Genomic DNA, 14,091 nt, shown 5'->3' with positions numbered 1-14,091 from the left:
AATCAAACTCCATTCATTCAAAACGACAACTAAAAAAAAAAAAAAAAAACCAAAACAAAAAACAACCCTTGCCTACTAAAGCTGTGCAGAGGAGTAGTTAAAAAAATTATCTGCATCCATGGTGATTTAAAAAGAAAATAAAGGGACCATACAGCTTTCTGAAAAAAAAAACAAACAAACCAACAAACCTTACATTTTCTTCTCACACAAGTTGTTACTGTAATAAAATAAATAAAATACTTTTATTTTTCCTTAGCATTTCTAGCCCTTCAAATCAAAAGAAAATTAAGCCAACCAACACAAGACAAAAGCTCTCAGGGCTGTTTTCATACTTAAGTAAACTATTCCACTATATAGATGAGAGATTGAAAACAGCAGTAGGTCCTCATTCTCAAGGAGGACTAAATTAGCCTCAGAAAATACGATGCTCTCAGAATTTCTTCAGAATTTAATCATGCACTAAAAAATGTTTCTGAACTTTTGTACTGCTTTCAAAGGCAATTTGAAAGAACACACACAGAACAGAGATTCAAAATGGTCTTTTAACAGACTGCAGCCTCTAGAATTCATAGATTTTTACAGAGCAAGAAGAAAACAAAAGCAAGTTTCTGCCTACTTCTGTAACTGGCATTCAAGATCCTACACACTATTATCCAGCATGGACTGTCATGGCAATTAAGAGTTATATGAAACAGGGAGATTCCCAGGTGCCATTAATTCAAAGATGCTGAAGTAAGCATATAATGTAAATATAGTCTTCCCAAACTCACAACTTGCTATGCAAGAGCAAGTAAAAGGATAAACATACAACAGAACATGTTTGCTCGCATGACTAAGCCACCAAACCCTCTTAATCATAGTTTATGTTAACACTGCTTTTTATTCAGGAAAACTGTGACTAGGTTCAATCTTTTGCCAACACAGTACTCAAACAGATAAACCACCATCTTTGATATTATTACACTTAGAAAAAATTTACAATGTACACTCACAGCCTAGAAAAACTCCTCCCATTTCCTAGGAGAAACACAGACCAGAAACTGACAGGAGTGAGAGTACAGAGGTAAAGTTTTTCTGCCTTCTAGATGCAGAGCTTAAGATTTTATAAATATTATTTAATAAGCTGGAATCCCAAACCAGGATTCACTGCCATCCTCTCTGCTGTCTCATATTTATCTGGTCATTAGCTGATTCTGTATCACGCCTCCACTTGGGAACTTAAGACTCCTAGCTAAGCACCCAAGGATTTTTTAGACAGGCATAAAATTAATAAACAAAGGCTCCAACCAAGTGTTCATTGGTTTTCAAAAATGAGGTAGAATAATATCTTCTACTTTACATACAAGTTTTTACTTTAACATGAATTGAATTCCTAAACTATTCCAGAATTGATACTTTCATTTGAAAAAGATGAGGTATTTCAAAATTATGCAGAAGAAATTAATTTGAGGTCACACAGTTCCTCCACAACTTCTTCTCCTCATCTTGGATCTGTTTCTACTTGCAACATTCTTTTGGCTTATTAAAGGTCTATAATTGAGACAGAGATAAAAATTACTATTGCAAAAAGCAACAATCATTAACTGCTGTGAAAATAAACTGGCTTGCACTGAACTTATGGAAAGCAACAGACGGCCAAGTAGGGGTTACTGAAAAACAAACACAAGGTTTTGTTGCTCGCTTTGCTTCTCCACCCCAAAGAATATAATCAACAGAAACTGCAAGCACTTCTCAAGTAATATTCTAACTGCAGAGAGGAATTTATTCTGCAAAAAGAAAGAGATGAAATATGAAGTAAGTATAAACCAGAGATATATTTTAAAACATTATGCCAAGGTCTTGGGAATCCCAAACTTGGGGTTTTTGCACAATTTTAGATTACTAAAATCCCTCCTTGTTGAATCAGCTAACAGGCAGCCTTCAAGCACAGATGGAAAAGAAAATTAAAGACTGAAAAAATTCTTTACTGTGAGGATGGTGAGGCACTGGAACAGGCTGTCCAGAGAAGTCGTAAATGCTCCATCCCTAACAGTGCTCAAGGCCAGGCTGTACAGGGCTTTGAGCAACCTGGTCTAGTGGAAGGTGTCCCTCTCCATGGCAGGGGGCTTGGAACTAGATCATCTTAGGGTCCTTTCCAACCCTAACCGTTCTATGATTCTATTTAACATGGATTCGGTGGGGTTTTCTTTAAATATGATAAACCTTTACCTCAGAAATACCAAGTGGTACCCATCATCTATTGCTTATGCTGCTTAGAATTGCAGTGACAAAGACTATCAGTATTTGCTTAAAAGGAAGACGTTTCCTGTGGACTAAGTAAACCAGTAACAGGTAAGGAAATGAGAAACCTGAGAGCCAAGAGGGAAAAAACAGGTCATTCTATTGTTTTCTTAAACATGAACTATCTTTAATTAAAGACGGATCAATTTACACAACTGACAGTGACAGAAGTATAGCTGTACTGACTTTAGGTCCACGACTGAATTGGTTACCATGGAAAAGTGAGGTTGCACAGTAGTCAAATACACACATAAAATGCTGTGCCATTTTGTCTGCACAAAGTTCTGAACACAGACAATAAGATGCTGTAATTTAGAGATCTTGCTTTAGAGATAAAGCTTGCATTGCATATTAGTAACCAGTTGCTTTTTGCTGCTAATGCTGGTGCTAATGAATTAGAAGCTGAGACTGTCCAAGAAACAAACAGCTCTTCTCAGCAATATGAAATTACTGTTTCACAAAAAAATACTGCATGTTTTGAGTTAGGCACCCAGTTCCCAAACTCCACATATTTAACAGGAACTTCTCCTATACTGCTCAGTTTCTTATAAGAACTGCTGAGCTGAAGGCTAAGTCAATCTATGCACACACTCCCAAGCAGTCACACAGCCAAACAAAAACAGTAAAAGATAATATGACTTCATATTCTCTGGGCTAAGTCAACTACTGCAAAAGACTATTATACTAATTCACAGTTGTACACGGAATTTAACGAGGATTACTTCAGTCCTTTAAATAACCACAAACAAAAGACAAAACACAATTATATACCCTAACAGAACAGTCTGGAAATTAACTTTTACCTTACAATGCTACACTTGGATACTCTTATCATGATTTCATCACTGATAAAAGATTTTTCTCCTACTCTGTAACTCCTGTCACTAAGAAAAAGCTCTGCCTGAATCCTACAAAGACTCAAAACTATGCTATCAAAACAGACAGCACAGAGATATGCTCATACTCTATCAAGGAGAAAAAAAAGTTCACCATCACATATTTTTGAACACACAACATTAGCAGGATATATGAAGGCAGCTGAAGCAGCCAAACAATATTTGATGTATATATTGATACAACAGAATTTGGATGGTGCTCGCAATAATAAACTTCCATAACCTGATTCATATACACAGTCACACCTAGACAGATCCTGGTACATTCTGGACCAAATCCACTGAAACATAAAAATCAGTGTAAAATTCTCCTTTTCCACTAGGAAAATCTGGGTCGTCTTATACTTCAGTCCACCAAGAGGTGAGAAATTCACACACCTCGATACAAGAAGTTAATTACCTCAATCTCCTTAACTGCTTTCTGCCAAACAGTATACATTACGAGAGACGGCGTGTCCTGAAGCATACAAGTCTTGCCAGGCACTAGCAACAGCAACACCGTAAATACTAAGAGCAGACAGCTTGTTTTTTAAACTCCCAACTCCAAGAACTTGCCAGCTGAAGAGAAGTTGCAGTTACTCTAATTCCACTGGAAAACGTCATCTCCCTTGAAATAAGCAGATTCAGCACCCAGATCCTGTAGGAACCTAGAATATTTTGGCCTCCAGTACCTAAACGGTACTGTCAAAATAAACACATGTTGCTGCTCCCATTAAACAAAAAAAAAAAAAATCAGACTCCAACACATTCTGGTGCAAAGCAATTCAAGAACAAAAATCTTGGAGCAAGACCTTACCAAATCCATCACATACTAGCTCACAAACACTGACATTTGACTGTACAGAATAAAGTACTGAGCCACACTTAGATTACCAGGAAAATCTGCACATTCTTATATCCTGGCCCTAGAGAACTTTGAAAGGTTAAGCCTCATTTTCTTACTAAGATTTTCAAAGTTGGGTTGTTGGTTTTTTTTTAACTACATATTTTTCCTGTATGGTTTTGGGGTTTGGGTTTTTTTTTTTGTTCAATAGTTCGACCATCTCGAACAGCAGGAGCAGCTGGAGAGAACAGCTAAAAATGTCACAGAAAAGGTAACAATAAAGTGGAGGTATCTGGATCATGCTGAAGCCTCACCTCCTGGATTCGCCTGCGAGCCCGCTGTAGCACCTCTTCGTACCCCTTCTGTCGCAGCTCACTCAGACTCTCGTAATACTCTTCGGGATCGTCAGTCTCGGTGAAGAGCACCTGGGAGAGGATCTTCCAACCGCAGGTATCCAAGCTGTGGACCAAGTAAACTTGCAGTTTGTAACAGAGCGCGTCCATATCCTGCTCGGATAGCTCCGGGGCTCCGAAGAGCACCGTCCACATGCCCGAGGGCTCCTCGGGGAAGGCAGGCAGGTAGGGCTCCAGCTCCGAGTTCACCGAGCACAGCTGCTGGTGTACAGCCCGCAAGTCTTGAAAGGAGAAGAGACCGGCCCAGCTACACTCCTCCCCGGTGGTCTCCGCGTCGGGAGCGCCCGGCTCTGCTGCCGGGAGCGGCGAGGGCGGCAACGACAGAGCTGTAGCCGCCTCCTCCTTCCCCAGCTCTAGCACTTCTATCTCTTCGGCAGCACCTGCCGCCTCCGGGCCCCGCTGCGGCCTCCGGGCTGGGCTGCTCTTGGTGCGCAACGGGCTCCTAGGCAGCGCGTCGGCCGCCGCCCCCCGCAGCCCCGGCTCGGCGCGGAGATGCGAAGAGCCCCGCGGCAGGCCGCTGTCCCTGCGCACCGCAGGGCTGCCGGCCTTCGAGGAGGCTCTGGGCTCGGGGCCTGCGGGGCCGCCGCGCCGGAGCTCTCGGGAGCCGCTACGCTGGCGCTGCGCCGTGCGGTTGTGGCAGGTGATGGCGAACTTGCCCTCGATCTCGTTCCAGGCCACGATAAAGACGAACTTGTGCTTCTCCCGCTCCTGGAAGGCGTGAGGCCTCACGGCCACCCAGTCGGCCTCCAGCGTTTCCTCCAGGGCGAAGGCAGACATGGCGCTGCGAGGCTTCCCGCACGCGCCCCCCACCCTCCCCGCGACCGTCCTGTCTGCCGTCCCGCAGCCCCGCTCGCCACCTCACCGCCCACCATCAGCCATCTTAGCGGCGGGGGAACGGGAAAGGCTCCGAAGCGGTGGATGCGCTGGATCCCCGTCGGCGCGGGGAGGGAGGCAGGAGAGGAACCGGCTCGTGTCAGCGATGAGCTCGCAGCAGAAGAGTGTCGCGGCCGACCCTGCTCCTCAGCCTGCAGCCACGACGGACAATGCCCGGTGCCCCCGCGCAGGTACTTCGCACGCGTCACGTGGGGCGGGATCTGTTTACAAGCAGCTGTGGCGCTGCGGCAACTCAGCGCCGGCCCCGCCCCGCCGCCTCCCGACGCCCCGCCCCACCTCGGCGCCCTCCCCATTGGCTGCCGCCGCCCGCTGCCTCCGGCGGAGGGAGATGGGCGGGGCCTGGCGCGCTGCCCCGCCTCCTCGCTGCCGGTTTCCCGCCCTCCCTGCTTGCGCTGCCGGTGTGGGCAATGTGAGGCCACGCCCCTGCTCCCGGCCGTTTGACGCGGCCGTTCGGGAGCTCCGCGCTGCATGCTGGGAACGGCACGTGCCACGTCTGTGGTGGGTGAAGTCGAGTCGGGCAGTGCGCGGGAGGGAGACGGACTGTCTGGCTCAGGTGTGTTGTAGCGGCATTGCTTGGACGGCGGCTCCCGGGTGCTTCTCCCAGTTAGCTGCTGAGGCAGCGCTGGCTCTGCTTGCCCCGGCTCCGGCATTGCGGTTGATTCTCGGTCAGCCCCTTCGGGTACATTGGCGTCCCCGTTCCTTCACTGGAGCGCCCCTGGCCACTCTCCAGTAGCCTGCGGCTAGTCCTGCCTGCCAGGGCCTCTGGCCTCGAGCTAGCAGGTACTTAGGTATTGGAAGTACATCCAGGCAAGAAGTCCTCTCACAGGGAAATGGTGTGTGCAGAGGGTTCGTTCCTAATTTTCATAGTCATGGAATCACAGAATGGTTTGCAAGGGACCTTAAAGATAACTGGTTCCAGCCTGGGCTGGCACAGGCAGAGAGAGCTTCCACTAGACCCATCCAACCTGGTCTTGAACCCTGGCAGGGATGGGGCAGCCACAGCTTCTCTGGACAACCTGTGCCAGTGCCTTACCGCCCTCACAGGGAAGAATTTCTTCCTAATAAATGTATCTTCTTTCAGCTTAAAGCGGTTACCCCTTGTGCTGTCACTACTGTTCTTTGTAAAAAGTCCCTTTCCAGCTTTCCTGTAAGCCCCCTTTAGGTACTGGAAGGCTGCTATAAGGTCTCCCTGGAGCTTTTCCCAGCTCTCTCAGTGTGTCATTTTTTTCACAGAAAGTAGTTTGATGCATGGTTGGAGGAAAGGACGTGGTGCTTCAGTGGGTTGTGTTAGTTCTGTGGTTTGATTCTGACTGGAGATTAAACCAAAATACTTCAAAGGTCATGACCAAAAGCACTCAATGGCTTGAAATGCAGCAGAAGTTTTCACTTGTGGCTAGGCTGCAAGAGAGTGCAGCATCTGTGGCAAGTCCTGGAGATGAGGGCATGCCCTGAAATGGCTGTCTTGGGCAGTTGTGTATGTTTATATCTGATGTGAACTGCACTGAGAGATGGCATTTTAAGTTTGTGTTGGCCAGTCATATTTGAGAACCAGTAGTGCCTGAAGTGCTCTCTGAGGTTTCCAAGGATACTGCAGAGCACGTAGGTTACAGTAACCCAGGACAGACAACTCCCATAAGCATGTCTGAAAGGAATGATTAATCACCTGTGATTCCAAGGCCAAGGGCCAGTTTCCTGGTGCCCTTTGGATATTGCATTTCTCATGTGTATAAATCAAACAAACAAAACCTTACTCTTGATAACCCCAGAACACATGTGTCAAAAATAAGGTAAGTAGACTATGCATTGGCCCATCTGTGATATTGCTGTCCTGCTCCAAATCAAAGGAAACTTTGGGAAAATGAAACATTTCATTTGCATTTGCCAGAGAAGCAAGAGTGAGTCACAGCTTTTTTCTGAAGCTTCTGTGTTGACTAGCATCCTGTTCTTGGAGGCTGAAGTGTTTGAGGAAGATCTCTGGCAGTCCAAACATTCTCTGGTCATTAACAAAGTAGCCTCATAAATGTGGGAGAATCAAGGTTACATCTAGAATACTCACAGTTGTTAATAAAAAGGAGAAAATTATGGCTCAGCAGCCAAAGGAAGGACCATATCTGTGTTCTAAAGCTAAGGGTGATGTGTGCTGTACACATTGGAGAGCAGCGTTCTTTTCTATTACTGCAGATTTAGGTATCAGATCAAAGCTGATGAAATGATCTGGAAGATTTGGTTATACCCTATGTGGGAAGTGGCCAAGCAAGCAAAAAATACACTAGTGGAGTATACTTTAAGTATTCAGAAGCATTTTCAGAAACATTTTCAGAAGAATGTAAGCAGCAAGCAATCCAATTTTGTCTTTAGTAATGCATGAAAGAAAAATTAAAACAATGAAAGTGCAGCAGTAGATATGTATCTCATTATATCCCCAGGCTTAAGAGAGTTAAACATGGATTCATGTTCACTTTCTCATCAACCAAAGAGTCAGTCTTAGTATTTCTCATCAGCCAAAGAGTTAGTCTTTTCAGATACACTACTGTAGAGCCTGAGGTCTTTGAAAGCAGTATTAACCTGGCTGTTCTTACATAGCACAGGGGCAAGCTGGTGTGTTTTAAAGCAGGTATTGGGTAAATGTTACATTTGTGAGCTGGCTGAAAACTAGTCTGAAAATCACTCAGCTGCAGTCAAGTTTCTGACAGGCCTCTTTTCATGCAGCAGAAAAGCTGTACCATCAGCTTTTAATTGCTGTTATATTCCACAAAAATTGTACCCTTACAGAAAAACCTGAAGAAAATAGCAGTTTTTCAATATCACATTATCACAGAGCACTGACTAGCCTTCATAATAACTTCTGGTTTTGGGGGAAGACGTGCATAACTTGCCATTTGTAAACATAAAAAGGGTAGGCTTTTCAGATGTTGGTGAGTTATTCCTAAGGGTGGTTAAAGGAAACACAGCTCTAATTTCTACCAAATAAACCACCACCACCAACAACAAAAAAAAAAGCTTAAAGGCCTAAATTGTCTTTTGAGCAGGGCTTGTCGTGTGGTGTGTGCTTTATCACCAAGCAGAAGTGGGTTAGGTAGCCCCCGGTCAAGCTGACCAGTGGTTGATTCCCACTCTTTAAGAAGATGACACATTTGCAGCAACTGAAAGATCTTCTGGGGAGTGTGAAGAAAACATGAGCTGTCTGGAGAGAAGGGAGCTGCTGCCATGCTGCTGCTGAGAACGTGGCTCTTCAAATCATGAGGATCCCATCACTATCATGGAAACTGCACGTTAGAGGCCTAGTTAACCTTACCAACAGGTTGTTGGAAGTAGCAGTTACTCAGCTGACAAACTGAATAATTACAAAGCCAAAGCTTTTCAGGAGCTACAAGTGTTCTGTCACTAGTGAACTGAAATGTAAGGTTAGGAATTTAGTTGATGTCCTATTTTTTTTATTTAAAAATTGATCAAGCGCCAGAACTTTTAAGGCAGGGAATACTTTGAGTCATTGCTATCCCTGGACAGTCTCCAAGTAGTGATATTTAATAAGATCTTGAATTAGTGAGGAGTGAAGAGTAGGTTTGCAAACTTCAGGAGTTACTGTGTGCTTTTTCTGCCTTGCAGTGTCATTTCCCTGGGCCTGTTTCTGATGGTTCTCAGACATGATCTCAGTTTAGGCCAGTGTTGGAAGATCAAGGAAACTACGGAATCCAAATTCAGCACGAAAGGTGGCCTGCCTAGGCAGATCCATACATAATAGATGCATAACCAGGCTGGTGAATCCCGATGGAACTGCACATACGCACATGTATGAGGTTGATTTGTAATTGTTGGATATAAAAGTTTGGGTCCTCTGTGGATTCAGTATTTTGAACCCTTGCAAAGTGATCTCACCCAGTGCTGTCTAAATTATTTTCTGTGTGCTGATATTGTGAACAAGAACAGAAATACTCTTCTAAGTGTTTGTACAGACATTCCAGAACCTAGTGTGTGACAGCATGCTGCAGGCTGAACTGAAACTATATCCTTCTGGATCTAAGTCTTTGAACACCTTGGGTAAACTAGTTGTTGTACAAAGTGGTTTTGAAAAAAACAGATCTCATCTGGGAAGCCTGATTTAAAGTTTGATCAATTTGAAACATCTGCTGTTGCAAGATGATTTCTGTCCAAATACAAGACTATTATTCTCAGTTAACCAGCTTTACAATTCCTTATGGTAGTTGAGGTGAAGGGAGGAGGGGCTATTCAATAGCATGTTTCAAAGCACCATCAGGAGTACTTTTAGGTGTCCTGAAATTGCTATTGAGTATTGTGCTTAGCACAGCTATGATGGATAAGCATTTTTAATAGGTTGCTGTTGATAGTATGATGCAAATCTTAATGTGGGCAAGCCAAATAGCAATGTCTGTTTGTTGTTAGTGGGAGTCTTTTTTTCTGGCAGATGCTTTAAGAGTATTTCTGAGAGTCTGTGTGAAGTGAAACAAGAAGCAGGCTGCATGAAAGCACTGTTGACTCTTTGTGATGGCTTAGTAGGAATCAAATATGCACCCGAAAGCATCCTTCCTAGTAATAGTTGTATCTGCACTTGAAATTCTGTAAGTGTCTACCCTTAACAGCTTTGATATAAAAGATTTGGGGTCGTTTCCAAGGACAGGGACTTGCATGGTACAGCAGAACCAGTATAGCTGTAGTGCATGTGATAGCACATCCATTTTATGGAGAAAAACTGTATACTTTGTATATTTATGCTGGCTCTAAAGTGAAGAATTCTCTGCAACCAAATATTATTGCAGTTGTAGAACATGTGGAGCTATTACTGTGTGGTAAGCTTTACAAATGTGTGATAAAATGAACACGTAATATAATCTCTGGCGTACTGCTGAGAGGACCTAGTAGTTTCAATATAAATCAGTCTTCCCTTGAAAGAGTCATTCATAAAAGTTAATCTTCTCCCTTTCAGCTAAACAAGTATACTGACAAAGGTAGTTTGTCTGTTAAAGTGAAAGGCAGAAGGAACTTCAGGGAGTAATCATGTTGGTAGTACTCAAGAGTCATTCTTTGAAAGCTCAGATGATACAAAACCCTTCCTTTCCAATCTAAACAAGCCATTGTAGTAGGAAATTCTAAATTTGACTAATAAGAATTTTACTAAGTTGCATGAAAGTTATCAGTAGTCTCTGTGGTAGATAGAAAAGAATTTGCAACAAGATAGACAGTTGGAACAGTTCTGTCTTACAGGCTGAATGATTTGGGAGTGGTGATGCTTGCAGTTCTCTTTAGTGGTTTACAGGGTGATTAGACAACTTGTTTGTTTACAGCAGCCATATTCTTACGTGCTCCACTGAAGTATATGGGATAGGAAACATGATCCTAATGACAGATAGAACAATTTGTAGCTTTGAAAGTGCAAAGTTTTTAAATAGTACTTGGGGGTTTCTCTATAAAGATTAAAGAAATATTTATAATGAGATATAATGACCTTTTGCCATACTTAGTATCTCATAACTAAACAAAATTTTATCAAATGGTTCCCTAAAAGTCATATTTTCATTGAGGACAAGAGTGAAAAACTTCAGTCATCATATTTTGAGATTCCTCAAAATATTGATCAATAAATAAGATGGCCACTTGGTTCTGAACCCAGTGTACTGAGCTGTGAAGCAATATGAAGCAATATGTAGTGGAACACTGGTAGGTATTTTTCAGGGAAAGAGGAAGCAATATATTTAGCCACATCTACAATTCAACTCAATCAAGAACATCTGTAACAGGGCAAGGAAGCCACAAACCACAGAACAAGCACTGAGATAGAAGAAATACCTAAATGAATCTAAAAAAAAAGGAAATCATAGTTCCTGTGGGAGTGAATGTAGGCTTCCTTCTGATTAATCCGTGGAACCTATGACAAGAAAACAGTTCAGAAGGTTTTAACTAGTCTTGGAGGTTCCATCCTCTTTATCCCTGATGTACTCATGGAGAAATTGATAGCCTGAGAATTGTGGTCCATCTGCCAGATCACACCAGGGCTATAATAAAATAATTTGAATATATGGAAAAAGATTTATATAAAGAAATCTAGATTGCCTTTTGGGTGAAAAGAATGAGTTGAAGACCACTTAGCTTTTGACCACTGTATTGGGTTTGCAAGGCAAACTTTTGGTAGCAAAGGATTAAAGGGGTGGCTTCTGTGAAAACCTGCTAGAAACTTCCCCTGTATACAACAGAGCCAGTGCCATCCAGCTCCAGGGTGGACCCTCTGCTGGCCAAGGCTCAGCCCATCAGTGACAGTGATAGCACCTCTGGGGTAATATGTTTAGGAAGGAGAAATAACTGCTGCACCACAGAAGCCAGAAAGAGGAGAAAGAATGTGTGAGAGCAGAAACTCTGTAGACACCAGGATCAGTGAAAAAGGAGGGGAGGAGATGCTCCAGGCACTGGAGCAGGCTCCTGCCAGGACCTGTGGCCCTGTGGAGAGAGGAGCCCATGCTGGAGCAGGGGAAGAAGGGGAGGAGGAAGGAGGGGCAAAGATTATGTTTGATGAACTGAACACAGCCCTATTCCTTGTTCCCCTCTTGCCACTGGGAGAAGGAGACAGAGAAATCTGGAGTGAAGTTGAGCCCAGTAAGAAGGAAGAGGTGGGGGAAAGTGCGTTTAGTTTTGTACTTATTTCTCATTATCCTACTCCAATTTGGTTGGCAATCAGTTAAATTAATTCCCCCAATTCGAATTTGTTTTGCCTGTTATGGTAATTGTTGTCCTTATCCTTCTGTCAACCCACAAGCCTTTTATTATTTTTTTTCTTTTCATGTCCAACAGAGGAGGGGAGTGATAGAGCAGCTTGGGGGGCACCTGGCAGTCAAGGTCAGCTCACAGCAACCACTTTTTTATGTGTGATCCTGGTATTTCCCATAAACGTATAAGCTGTTGTTCCTTTCATCTGAGAGAGGAAGACTTAGAACACTGGATGAGTCACTCATATTTCCAGTACGTTTCCAGGCCATCTGACCCCTACAAGATTCTGCAGGACTTATGTCATTGCTTTATATGCTGGCTGAGATGAGCCTCAAAGGCTATTGTAAGCACAGCCAGCGCTGTCTTTGGGTCACACTTTGGATGGTAAAATTTCTAAATACGTTCTCTAAAAGGCTAAGAATAGATGGAGCAATGGGCCTATATTACTCAATTATGTGATTAAGGGGTAAGTATGCCATTTCTAGCCAACACTCAAGAGGTTTTAGCTTGAATCTGATGAATTTAATCTGTTAAGGTTACAAAAACACTCACTTGGCCAAGAAAGCAGCAGAATTTGTTTGCATTGTTTGTGACTTCAAAGCTATCTTAAATCAGACAAGGAATTTGATCTGCAATCAAGACAACACCTTCACGGAGTGACAGGAAATTTGTTTTTTTTTCATGTCCAGTTAATCCTCATTGCTTTCTCTATATTGCTTAAGATTCTAAGCATGATCAGTTATCAGATCAAGTATCTGATTTATAATTACAAGAACACTGTCCTTTTTTTTTCCCCACCAAAATATTTTGGTATTTGTCCTTCTGCCCCTCCTTGATACATGTCAGGGAAACACATGAATACTTACTGATAGTCCTTATTATTTTCTCACTGTCTCAAGGATGCCCTGTGTGTTTGGAGGGCTAACCTCAACACAGAACCTAGTGGATCTCCAGCCTGCAAGTAGTCTACCTGCTAGTTCAGCTATATGCTTCCAAATTCTAAACTGCTTATGTTAAAGCTGCCTTGTATTTGTGCAGGATTCAGTCACAGCTGTGGCTGCAGGGTAGACATACTTAAAGTCTCTGAAGAGCAACATTAGAAAATTAATCTTTTGTTGTCACAACAGCAACAGAGTACTAAGATAGAGGCAGAGACACGAGGTAGACTAACACCATTATTAACAGAGTTTGGAACATAAAAATTATTAGGCTTGTATGATGTTTACCCAGCACAGAGTGTTTTCCTAGGCGTTTTGAAATTCTGTCTCCTAGTAAACCACAAGTCAACAGCCTAGAGAAAAAAGCCTTTCAGCTTTTGAGCGGAAATAACTAGCAGCCATAGTTTGGCAGATACATGTTCCAGGGTTTTGGGATCCCATGAGATTGGAGACTGTTCAAGACACAGAACAGCCTGCTGGGTAAAGAAATGCGCATTAGTGAGAAAGTCTTGCACCAGAATTCTCCAGAGCACTGCGGGAGCACTGCACACAACAGACAAACTCGGCTTATGGAGTGAAAGGTCACAATAATGCTGCTGACAATGTGGGAAAGCTTTCATTCTGAGTGTTCCTATCAAAGCACATGAGGATCAGGCTCCAATGTCTAGGATTTCTGGGGTGTTCTCCTCTACATATCAGTAGAAGGCCTGACATTTAGCTTCACTTACGAAAGAAATTCTCAACCTGATTAAACTTCTGGAGAAATGCTGGATAGCATCAGCTGCTGTCTGTAGACATAGCTACACCCAAAGCTGCTACATACTTGAGTCTGATCCAGTTACTCAGTACAGGAGAAACAGATGGTATCTTCATCTGGTTCCATCTTCAGCTGAATTGCCATGTGATCCCACTGCCAGCACCAAGGAAGTGAAACAGTCCTGGTAGAAAGAAGTCAAAAATCTTCTCTTGAGGAGCCTGCATGCCTCCCAGAAGATAGATAAAATTGCTTGTTAAATCCAGGTGATCAGATTCTGAAGAGTAGGAAAGTCTGAGAGAGATCATATGGAGCTGTAATTTGTAGTTTAAAGGAGAGTGATGAAGGTGAGATGAGTTTTGTTTCTTCTTGTAATGGG

General features: G+C 43.2%; 1 protein-coding gene across 2 annotated transcripts in view; it reads right to left on the bottom strand.

Annotated features, from left to right (window-relative positions):
* The window catches only part of JMY (junction mediating and regulatory protein, p53 cofactor), a 66,879-nt gene extending 61,505 nt beyond the window's left edge, over positions 1–5,374 (bottom strand). For both annotated transcript variants that reach the window (XM_061475887.1, XM_061475888.1), the window contains exon 1: positions 4,314–5,374. In XM_061475887.1, the coding sequence (XP_061331871.1) occupies positions 4,314–5,189 (876 nt within the window). In that variant the 5' untranslated portion in view covers positions 5,190–5,374. The remainder of the gene's footprint in view (positions 1–4,313) is intronic.
* Between the last annotated feature and the right edge of the window lie 8,717 nt (positions 5,375–14,091).

This window comes from Pezoporus flaviventris, unplaced genomic scaffold (assembly GCF_033815535.1).
Source record: "Pezoporus flaviventris isolate CSIRO_AGI_PZ_B2104156 unplaced genomic scaffold, CSIRO_AGI_Pfla_v1 ptg000090l, whole genome shotgun sequence".
Classification (NCBI taxonomy): domain Eukaryota; kingdom Metazoa; phylum Chordata; class Aves; order Psittaciformes; family Psittacidae; genus Pezoporus; species Pezoporus flaviventris.
This window is presented reverse-complemented; position numbering and strand designations above follow the sequence as displayed.